The sequence below is a fragment of the Melopsittacus undulatus genome, chromosome 3, assembly GCF_012275295.1.
Source record: "Melopsittacus undulatus isolate bMelUnd1 chromosome 3, bMelUnd1.mat.Z, whole genome shotgun sequence".
Lineage (NCBI taxonomy): Eukaryota > Metazoa > Chordata > Aves > Psittaciformes > Psittaculidae > Melopsittacus > Melopsittacus undulatus.
The window spans coordinates 61,597,882-61,610,305 of record NC_047529.1 but is presented as its reverse complement, the minus strand read 5'-3'; the positions used below and the strand labels follow the sequence as shown (position 1 = coordinate 61,610,305).

Here is a 12,424-nt window from a genome sequence, read left to right as displayed (position 1 = left end):
CACATCTGACATGTGCAATAGGTTTCGTGTCCCGGACTTTGTATGCAGTATAGGCACCTACACACAAGCTAGCCCTCCAAGTCCCCCTTTGCGGTCAGAAAAAACAACAGGCGCAGCTGACCTACTTTAGGTGCATTTTAGTATAGAAGGAACAAAACCATACAAAGGGTGTCCAGCTGGCTTCTCCCCATATGGATGTCTCCATACTGATGACTCCCAGCCTGTTGTGGTTTGGGCTTCTTACACACACAGTCCCACAGCCCAGCTGTGGAGGCTGTGGGCCAGGATGCCCCGCGCTAGCACGACTACAGCTGTGTTAGCACAGCACTGCACCTGGGCATGGAGGTCTTATGGGGTTCAGCCTGGCAATGTCATCGTGGCTGACACACATACATGCCAGATGATGAGAATTCAGCATACTTTCTGTGAGCACTTGCCTGTGGATTGAGTACTTCTGGAAGTGATGACAGCACTGTAGCTGATAGGGACCAGGAATCTCTTCAGAAAAGAGCCTTACCTATTCTAAGGAAACCAGAGAAACTGAAATAGCATCAAATGTACAGTAGAGGACTGATCTGTCAGATTTTTTTCTTTGATGTTCTGACTTCCAATAAATAATTATATAAATGAAAGTACTGGGAGATAGTCAAGCAGTAAAATGTCTTTATTTTTAGGAAGGGCACTAGGCTATTTATCTCAAGTTGGCCTTAAGCAAACAATCTCTAAAAAGGGCTCAGAACTGTGGCTGCCAATTCCATATACTGCTCATTAAAAGAAAAATAAACAGAAGCAAACATGTTTAGGTTGGAAAAGTCCTCAAGAAGCAGAGGGCTGTTGTTTCCATGGCAATGCCATGCACTTTGAGAGGATTGGTCTCTCTTTTAGACACAAGCATTTTAAAGTGAGTGGAGGATGTTTAGAGTATTCACACAAGCCTGTATAGTAAAGGATGGAGAGTTTCAGGGAATTAGTATTCTGTTGAGCCCTAAAATTGTGTTTGGCTAAGCCATTCCTTCCAGAAACTCATCACACCTTATTGCAAAGCTGTCAGAAGAGGCATTGCTCCACTCAATTTGTATGATTTCTTTTTTCTTTTTTTATCAATGCATTAAAAACTTGGTCTTTATATATTCATGCATCCTACTTTTACAGGTATCTATGGCTAATATGATGCCTGTTATATCAGAGAAGCAATGTTTTTCAAATTTCTGTTCCTTGGACTCTAAAGCAAAGCTTGATAATGTTCAAATAGTGTTTTCTTTATTTTCTTCTTATACTCCATAAGAGACAGTGAGGATTTCTGAGGGTTCTGAAACTCTTGATCAACCTATGTCAAGTGATAAATATTATTATGCAAGTAATTCACAATACATGTCACGGTTCTCCATAGATGTTTCTATTGAGAGGTAGCCTGTCACACCAGGCTTCACAGTTCTCATACTAAGACTCCCTTAAGCATATGTCTTCTGGCAATACTTTTAGGACCTTTACAGAACAGATCAAACTGCAGAAAACTGGAAACTTGAATGCACAAAAACCCTTTCAAAGTGAAATGACATGTCCAATGAACTCCCTACCCCATTAAGATAAAGCAGGTGAATAAGCTGCCATATGTCATCTTAGCCAGAGGTAATTATCTATGTATATTCTCCACCATCACCAGATGACAGGTAATGAGAAATAATTTAGTTCTCTTCCACTGAAGGCTAAAAGAGCATTATCAGGAACAGTTACTATGACTTGAGTAGCATGCCATAAATTACGCTACAGTCATCAATCTAACCTCTATGTATATTAAGAAGTTGCGGGGGAGGGCTGTCAGAAACTACAAAAACTTTTGCCCCTTCACATCAAAAATCACCCTTTTAAATACTGCTGTTTATGCTATGGGATAGAACTTGTTTGTATTTTTGCAGGTAGGTTTGAGCTATTAGGTTAATTTAGATTATTTTAATTTTACTTCAAGTCTATGAGTTTATAGGATTAAACTCTGCCTGGGCAGCAATCACTTTTACTACCCCAAACAGATCTTTGAAGTGAGAATCTGCTAAGTGATGTCATGACGTTTGATCTTTGCTCTCATGTCTGAACATCCATGCTAGCCCAGTAAGGATCCTACCTGGAAGGAAGTACATCTTTTGGTTCTGTCTCTAGCAGCAAAGAGCATAACACTGTTGACCAGCTACAACCAAGTCTCAGCTGACAGTAAACCTGTCAGTGACTTGGCAGTTTATGTGCTATGGCTGCTACTTTGAGTGATGTTCTTCAGATTCAGTTCCCCAAATGCACCAGCTGTCTCCTCTTTTGCAACGGTCCTGGAGGCAAGCGCCATCTTTTTCTTCTGTGTTTGTTTTAGATCAAATGTAATGAGTTTCCTGGCCCAAGACTGGCAGGCATGAGTATAATGAATGTAACAAAGGCTGAAATGTCTTAGTGTAGATCAGTTAACTCTGAACCCACATCCCTTCATGTACCCCAGCACTCAAGAGAAAACTCTGGAAATAATAAACACTGGTGTGGATCCAAGGGAGTCTTTTATTATGAAAGAAAGAGACCCTTTGTGGGTTCATATATTCACAGGAAAGTCACAAGTTCCAGTACTAACTAAAGAAACACGCTATGTTTTCTTACCATTAGATCAGAGAGTCCATGGCTACATCTGAATTACTGAATAAAGCAGAGTGGGGACCTTCTAAGCAAGTAACATAACACAGCCCAGGTCCACATGCTGAAGTTCTCTCCTTGTTTGCCCAGCAAATAGCAGCTCTATGCAGACTGCTTTGTGGGAACACATCCTAATAGAGGGTATGCTCTCAGCCATGCCTGGACATTGTCAGAAAAATCATGATCTGTCAAAGAGCAAAATAAAGGCAGAAAATGAACCATCAGTCAGTGTGGATGATCAAAAGACAGGACCTGAAACCATGCTTTGTCTTTCTTCAGTTGATTGAGGCAGATACAATCACAGACAACACTCTATGCATGTTACTAGCACAGCACTCTTCTTTTGGGAAAAGCAAACATACCTACCCTGGGATGGCTGCACCATTATTGTTAGCTGGTGGCAGGGGAGGAATGGGGATCTGATTCTGTCCTCAGTTATGCAGATGCAGATCAGGAGCAGCTGTAATGAAACTGGTGGAACTGCTTGAATGTAATATGGGAGTAAACTCATATTCAATGTGAATCGTCTTCCATCCTCAGTCCCATCTTGCATCCATACCAGCAGAAGGGTCTGAAGAAACAGAATTTGACTACAGGCTCCACAGTGGTTTCAGCACTGCAGCTGGTTCTTGTTTTGAAGTAATGCAATAATTAAATACAGATGTAAGGGGGGGGAGGGAAACGTACCATGGACATAAAAGATTTTCAAGAGCTCAGCAAGATTCACATTAGATTGGACTTTTCAGATTGAACTGGAACAAACACTGTCCCTTGGGCAAAAAAAAGTCTAGTAACTGTGAAGACATAATTGCTAATGCAGACCTAACATTTTGGCCTACTAATTGTCTTCACCATTCAGAAACAGACAGTGGACGGAAATGTTCCTCACTCAATTGCCTACATAACGATTTTTCAGGGAGGGTATTTCCATTTTGTTCCAGACCTGTTTGTGCTTTGTGTGCAATTATTTTGTGCTCCCAGAACATTCAGCCATTTGAATCCCTCAATTAGCTCAACACTCTCACACTTCTTTTTATAAATACAATGTTGGCTCATGCCCTGGAACAACTAACTGAGCACTCCATTATCACTAGTAGGGCAAGGAGCAACAAAAATATATCAGAATAATTGAGAATGCCTGAGAAGATTTCTGAACCCAAAACAAACAATCTGTATCCCATTTTCCCCTCATCCCCACTTCCATCATAGCATTGTTTGTCAATACCTCATTTCTGCTTTAAACTGATGTAACTCATAGTTTAAAATACTGTATCAAAATAGTGAGCATCAGCACCTTCTGATTTTTTGTGATGAATTGAATAATGAGCGGAGAAAAATGTTGCCAAATGATACCTAGGTTTCTTAGGATCCTGTATCTCATTTTCAAGAGGGGCTCTGAAAGCAAGAATAGCAGAGGCACCCAAAACTAAGGTAGATATTTTGAGGAACTGAGAAGTATGTCTGCTTAGATAGGGGTTAAACTGGTTTCCAGTGGACTTCAGCAAATACAGTACAATGCTGCCCATACAGTTGGTACCAGTGAAGATGCACTGACCTGCACCTAATCTGTTACTGTTGGGTGAGTGGACTAGATGAAAGATCGCTCATGGCTACAATGCAGGCTTACCCTTAGCTGAAATATGAAGGTGATGATCTTTATGACTGACTGAAGGACTTACATAGACAACTTTACACACACTCATTTTCACTGTTCATATTCACGGCCATTAAGTAAAAAGTAATTCTGCTTAGACCTGAAAAAAAACAAGGAAGCTTTTGAGCAGACACTAATGGAGCAGCTACGACCACCCACAAACTGAGGGGCATCAGAGAATATCACATGCCTTAGATCTGCATGGGTGAGGAGAAATATTGCCAAGACAGACACTGGGATAAGAATCTGTTTTCAATTTAGAAACTATCTCTCTTCCACTGCATGTGGCATAATCATTCAGCTGAAATCCTTAGCCTGGTGGAGGCCAGTCCTACAGCTCGGTGTTAAGACTAAACTGAAAGAAATAAGCAGTACGAATAGACAGTATTTCTACTGTCCCAAAGTGTCTATGGTATGAAGGCTTTTCCTCCTAGGAGCTGTTATCTAAGAAAATGTTTCCAAAGCAAACAAATAAAATATTGTGTATAAGAATGGTAAAGACAACTGAGATTTCCATTTATGTTCATCTCAGCTTCTCAGAGATCTCTAGGATAAGATTTGATTGATGATTCATTTGTAAACCTCATTTTTAAAGCTTGTTGTCACTCATCTCTTAAGATACACTGTTTTCTAAACAACCAGCTTATCTGGATGAATGGAAGTATGTACCCACCCTTGAGAATGGAAGCTAACATGCAGATGAATCTCAGGATTGCTGGCTTTTGCTACCCTGGGCTCCACAGCTATAACTACAGAACTGTGCAGATGTGCAAGTTCAAGTCCCAGAAACAGTATGGACATAGCACTGAGCCAGGGTTAAATAGCCACAGTATCAGGAGGGCTATTTAGCAGTACTACTCAGACTAGTTTTTGCAGCTAGTGGAGGTATTACTGTATGGTGATGCATTTGATATTGTAGAACTGCTGTTCATGTCATAGCTTACAGTAGGTACAGGAAACAACGATTATCTCAGTGCAAAAAAGAAATCACCCTTTATTTCAGGGCAACCCAGGAAAATGAGAAAGAGGTAGATATAAAGGAAATCTAACCCTAATTTGATCAGTACAATATAATAAGAAGCCTCATAGCTCATAAAAAAGCAAGAAGGATCATACTTTTCTGATTCTCCTGAGTTTCACTTCTCCCACTTTTTGCAAAGATAAGTGTCCTCAAGAGCAACAGAATACATAAAGTGCTGTAGAGGCAGCCTGCTGTATCTCAGGGTCTGGCAGCCACCTCAGGGACAGCATTTGTAAATGCCAGCAGGAGCAGGGTAGGGTACACAGTTTCTGAAGATATGACATGCTACAGCCTTCACAGCAGCTCTGTGACAACATTTCAAGAATTAAGCATGGTAAGAGATTTAGGATCCAAAAATCCATGAATCTGCATGGATCTAGCATAACACATGGGATACACGGAGAGAGCATAGGGTGAGCATGTGCTGACTGAGTAACAGGTTGCTCCTGAGGTCAACTTGTGCGTGTCTTGCAGCTTTGAATAGTAAGGTGGAAATTCCTCAGTGGAGGACAAGAATTTACACAAACGTATCAAACAAAAGCCATCCTCTTTTATTTTCTTTTTATTTTCCAGTTGTAGAGGGGCATATTAATAGCTTTGTTTGTGTTTCTGATTCCTTATATTATTGCTCTGACAGTATTAAAAAGGTGACATAAATAATTACAATATTTTGTTTAATTTCAATAAGCTCTTTAAATCGTCAAAAGTATTAAACTATATACACCAGGCAAAGCCACACATTTAAGAAATAACAAGAAAATGCTCTTCTGAATGGAAGCTGGCTGGCTGTTGTGAGAGGTTATCAAAGTGTGGCTGGCTGGCTAGCTGGCTGGCTGGCTGGTTGTGAGGCTGGTGAGATGTGCCTGTTGTCATTCCAAGAAACAAACAGTCCCTGAGAGACACAACAGTTCAATCATTTCTCATGTGACATAACAAGTAAGTGGGTGAGATTGCATATATGTTTCTCCTTCCTCTAGGCTCTTCATCCAAAGCTCATCAAAGCTTTGATGTAAATTTTATAAAGCTTTTATTTTTTTAGAAAGTCTATTATCTTCCTATAAATACATTTTCTTTACTGAATAAGGATCATCACTTCTAGTTAACTTATCCTCTAGTACAAAATGCATTAATAATTAAAACCAGGTCCTCACCTGCAGACAGGCACCCACTGCAGGCCAGAGGCAGGACACAGGTAGGAATGTTGACAGCTTAAATACCATAGGGAAAAAACAAGCACAAGGGCAGGGAATGAAAGAACAGATTCAAGTTCAGCAGCATGTGTGTGTGTGGTCTGCTATGATGAGGTTGTGCACTGTGCTCTGGGGAGACCTGACTGTTGTAAGTCTTGCTTTCCCCTGCCTCTCAGCCAAACCTAACTCCCCAGTATATATGCATAGGAAATACTTTATTTTTATTTTCTCATTGCAGGAATGCCAAGAAGGATTTTACCGCACCAGCTCAGGAAAATGCTCTCCTTGCGACTGTAATGGTAATGCAAACAGATGCCTTGATGGATCTGGAATCTGTGTGGTAAGGAGTTCTTGTCTTCTCCGCTGGTCCCTCACTGAATTACAATATATTTTTCTTTTTCCTTTTTTTTTTTTTTTAATGATAACATGAACCCTTTCACCTTCTTTCACTCTTGCGTGAGGCTTTACATGAAGGAAATAATTCCCAGGCAAACCCAAGAAACCAGGGTCTGACTCTTCTATTAACATCAGTGCTCAGTTTCAATACACAACAAAAGCACTGTCTGTACCATAGGGGCTTTTTGCTGAAGTGCAATCATAAGTAGGGCCAAGATCAATACATTAATAAGATTATCCTGGCCAAATTTCTTTCTCACTTACTTAAATTATCTCTGTAGATTCAAAACATTTCCTGCATGCAATATTTGTGAGGGTCAGTATGCTGGGGAAAACTTTTAGTCCATTAGAAATATGGAAAAAGTTTTGTATACCTCTGAAGAAATAATATATAAATTAAAACACATTTCATTCTCCTCTTTATGAATACAGTGCTGTGTATCATATAAACAGTTTGCAATGGTGAATGACTGTATAGAAATGCATTATCCATAGTAATTCTGCTGCATGGCAGCCTTCTGCTGCAAAGAAACCACATGGGAAGGTTGAAATAATACACCAAGGGAAGAGCATATTGAACTCCAAGATAGTATTACAATTTCCCATATGCTCAGACTCAGTATCAGCTCATATAGAAAACTTATGAGTTAGTATTAGTAGCTGATCACTTGTAGCTACAGAGCGAACACCAGCCCAGCAAAATTAATCACAATTACTAGTTGGTAATCAGAGCAATAATGCACTAAAAAAAGGATGGAAGTTGATAGTGTAATGTTTCTAATCCACATAGCAAGAGCTAGGTACTTATGTGTCCTTTACAGGTTTATAAAGCAGGAGTAGAACTCAGAGCTCCTTGCTCTGCCATGTGTTACTTTTGACAAATCATAAACCTTTGCCCTCAGTTTGCCTATTCATAAAATGGCCTGATAATATTCACATACTTTGCATCATTGCAGCCTCTATCAAGTTTTCAGTAACACAAATACACAGAGTCATGCTCCATGGCATGTTTCCTACCATTTTTATTTCTGTGGGAGGAAGACAGTGCAGCTGTTCAGCCAGTTATTATTGTGGCTTGGTCAGTGTAGTGTGCTTAGGATGGTTTCTGCAGAACACATATTGGCTTAGTATTTTTATATTAAATTTCTAAAAGTGGTTCTACACTACCAGCCATTGCCAGCTATTCTCTTTCACATACACAAGACTTTTGCTCATGGGATGATTGTCCCCTTAGTCTTCAGTGACAAACATGCCAAGAGAAAATTTCCAAGGGAAGACTTAGGAACAAGAGAGAGAGCTTGACAAATGTCTGCTTCTGAGGACTCTGGTGACCACAGATTTTCTGAAGTAGAATATATGAGGTAGGAGGTGCCTATATCCTCAGTTTACAAACACAACAGAAGATTTGTTTCCTATCTTCTACAAAAATAAGCCAAATGGTAAGGGGGAAAAAAAACCAAACACAAAACCCCCAACAAAATCAAAGTTGCTGTATCAGCAGGAAATAATCCGAAAGTATATGTGACTGGCTGATGTTTCTGCAGAGTACTAAATCCTCAGAACCAGCCAGGTAGTAAAGAACAAAACTAAGAGCTAAACCCTAGTTTACTTCTTGAGTTCAAATAAGCCGTTTGATGTCTTATCTCAATGACTCACTAAGCTATTAAACTCAGGCCATTTACTTCTGAATAAAGAGTCAAAAGACCTAAGTGAAATAAGAGTGAAAGAAAAAGGGAAAGCGGCTGGTGCAAAGAAAGAGAAGAATGAAAAGGGATTTTGAAGGTTTGATAGCATACAACAGAACCAGAGATGTCCATGGCTACTGCAGTAACAGGACTTTACTGGGCATTTGGAATTTTTCATTGGAAGACGGATGAAATTGGTAAACTGCAAAATGTGACTGAGAAAGCCTTGGAGGAGAAAATCTTAGGGAAAGAAAGATGTAACTTGAATTACAGCAGGAAGCAGCATGTTAGATGAATGAATGCAAATAAGTTCAGAAAAGGAGACTTGACGTTTGATAACATGATTTGCATTAGAATCAGTGGACAAAAGCAGCCTTCCTTAAGAAGCACAGGAACGGAACTGGGCAAAGCCTACTGTGGCTGATGCTGGGACAAGAAGGAGTAGGCACCTACATGGCTGGGAGTTTGCAATGGGATGGGACCATAGGATATCAGCTCATTATTTTCTCTGTCCTCACATTTTTAGGCAAATTACTCCAACAGTTCCTGCAGTGGTAACCACCACACCTGACAGTAAGACATAAGACTTCCTGCATTCAGTTAGTTTTTAGTAGGTTGTTAAAACAAAAAAAAATCTATATTAATACCATATTATTGTTGTCATCCTCTGTTTCAATCAGTATAGACCTGCTGTCTCTCTGCTTCTGAGATGCAACAGTGCTTTATCACTTATGGACTCTCCACTGACACCACGTTATGCTAATCATGACTCACAGATGTCATAGAATGTGTTTAGCAAAAGACCTTTAGAAGAACTGATGTTCCCCAAGTTAAAAGTGTCTATGTTTGCATGTTTATTCACACTATGCAATAATTTAAACATGGGGGGAAAAGAATATTTTTTAAGTCAAATCTTCTAACAATGAAGGAAGACAACATAAAAGTAATAACAACATTGTGTTCAGTTGGTAGACAATTATTCTTTATAGTTTAAGTAATAACTAAGCTATAAGAACTGAATAAATGAATAAGGCAGTATGAAAATGAGAAAGTACTCTACTTCAGAAGAGATGAAAATAAGGGTCCGACTCCATACAGTGCTCTAAGACCATCATATTATGCAAATCTCCCAAATCAATTTGGCAAATGTAGTTCCCGCAGCATACAAATTAATGAAACTTTCATTGGCCTCTGCCCTGAATTTGAAATCAAATAAAATTAAACCCCTATTAACGATGCTTTAGGGTAAAGTACTCACATCTTTAATTTCTGCTGACATAAGTATCTATCTTCTGGTTCTGTATCAAAACTTTTCTCAGCTTATTCACAGACTGTAAATCAGATTCACAGGTCTTTAAAAGCTTATTGAATGACACAATTAATGCATCAACAATCTCATTGGGTAACCAGACAGAATAAATTGCAGACAGAGCCTTTCTTGCATAGATGTCCACATAAAACTGGGGCAGAAATTAATCATGTGGTCCTATGATTAAAACTGAGGAGCCGCTAGGTCCATTTTTCTTAGTAGAGAAAATCACCCTAGTGTTAGAAGAACACCCAGGACAATGTAAACTCAATTTATGATATAATACAATAAAGATGTCAAATAATGCTTAATTTCAAAGACACTATCTTGTGATGCATATAATGCTAGTAGAGGAAGAAACGCCAATTCTTTGTACAGATTTCAGACTTCGGACTTTTAATGCAACTTTCTCAATCCTAGTTAAGAGAAGAAAAGAAAGGTCACTTGCAGGGCCTTGATTTTGGAAACTTGCTAAGTATATGCGGCGTTAATTAGGTTAAACTGTAACAGTTGCAGCTGGCAATCTGCAGACAGAGTGATGTCCATTTCTCCTGCATAAAGCCTGTCTTATTTTGCCCCTAATAACACATGAAGACATGAAAAAATTAAGGGAATGTTTTGCTTCCTTCACCATACACCAGGCTCTACCCATCCAGCACCCTACAGCTGAGCTAGTTCTTTACAGCACCTCCACTGAGGGTTCAATATTTGAAAATTCAGACATGGGAGTAGGCTTCAAATGACTTGTTGGCTGATTAGAATCGATACTAAGCTGATATGGCCAACTCTGAAACAAGTGGCATATGAAAGTGAAACATCTTGTCTAAAACAATGAGCCCTCATATCATATGCAACTAGCACAATGGGCAGGGCTTTTACATACTAAAAAAAAATTATTGCATACACTAGAAAAGTAAGTTGCTTGAGGTGGCTGCAATATTACTATGGCAATGGCTGTAAACTGGATTGAAAGGTTGAAAGGATTTTAAAGGATTTTAAAAAGCTGGCTATCCAGAAAAAAATTTTGTTAGGCTGAGTTATCAGTGTCTTTTCTGAGGTTTCTAATGTTAATGGAGGTTAGAACTTCATAAATGCATGAAAACACATACACCCAGACAAGTAATCCTGAAAAAGCACTACAGCAGAAGGTGAAGGGTAAATTTGTTGGTGCATACCTAAGTCCCTAAGTGCTTTGTTATCACAGTCCCGTACATCTGATCAGTATGTGTATTCCAGTAGCTGAAGGGGGCCTATAGAGATGCAGGGGAGGGACTCTTCATTAGGGACTGTAGTGACAGGACAAGGGGTAAGGGGTTCAAACTTAAACTGGGGAGGTTTAGTTTGAATATAAGGAAGAAATTCTTTACCGTTAGGATGGTGAGGTACTGGAATGGGTTTCCCAGGGAGGTTGTGAATGCTCCATCCCTGGCAGTGCTCAAGGCCAGGTTGGACAAAGCTTTGTGTAGCATGGTTTAATGTGAGGTGTCCCTGCCCATGGCAGGGGGGTTGGAACTAGATGGTCCTAAGGTCCTTTCCAACCCTAACTATTCTATGATTCTATAAGACATCCAAAGACTACTCATAAATAATTAAATAAATAAATAAAGCCTTTTGGGAAGAAGAAAGACCAAAGCATCATAACAGTGGAGAGGATAAATTCACTGGTATCCTTCCCAGCCTTTTATGGATTTTTTTTACAATAGAGAGTATTGTAACACAAGTGATTTGTGTTGAAACATTTGGGTTTACGGCTGAGTGGAAAGGTTGGAATGGATTTGGCAGTTCTGCCCAAGAGGATAATATGTTCCACATGACTGCCAAGGCAGGTTGGAGAGTCGCCAGTAGATCTACAACCATCCATCAAGCACGAGCAAAAAAGCAGCAAGGAGCTAACATAACTTGCCAGCTTATTAGGTACTTCAGGCTTGACGCTTACAGCTCACAGTTTCTTTCTATAAAATGGACTACATCTATCTATAGGTTAGAAAGCTAACCAGAACTACAACAATCTGCTGCTGAAAGGCAAGCCTTGTCCACAGCTTTTAGCATGCAGCAATTGTCAGAAGCATTGCTTCTTTTAATAGACTCATTTTCTCAGATACAGACATTTTCCTCCCTCTTATTTATGCTTAAACTTAATATTTGTTGTTGTAACTGGTTTGCTGTTGAAAACTTGCAACCCTGACCCCTAATTTTGTTTCCATTCCCCATGCAGCCTCTGTAAGAGGCACGTAGGAATTCTGACCAAGGCTGCGAGGAAGGGCTGCTGTGGCTCTCATGCCTGCTCAGCTGCATTTCCCACAGTTAGCTAAGTGATGGATTGAGAAAGTAGAGGGCCAGGTTGCTTTGGCAAGACATCAGCTCCCACTTCGCTTATTAATACAGGACAAATTCTACAAACCAAAACTTTGACACAAACGGAGGGGGTATGTTGACCCAAACTGCATCAGGAATCAAGTTTTGTTCCTATCCTCATTATTTAAGGTTGACAGTTGTCTTTACTTT

The 12,424-nt window shown here is 39.7% G+C and overlaps 1 protein-coding gene across 1 annotated transcript in view; it reads left to right on the top strand.

Annotated features, from left to right (window-relative positions):
- Positions 1–12,424, top strand: part of LAMA4 (laminin subunit alpha 4) — a 100,971-nt gene that overhangs the window by 16,120 nt on the left and 72,427 nt on the right. The window contains exon 2 of the mRNA XM_034060496.1: positions 6,768–6,869. Within this exon, the coding sequence (XP_033916387.1) occupies positions 6,768–6,869 (102 nt within the window). The remainder of the gene's footprint in view (positions 1–6,767; positions 6,870–12,424) is intronic.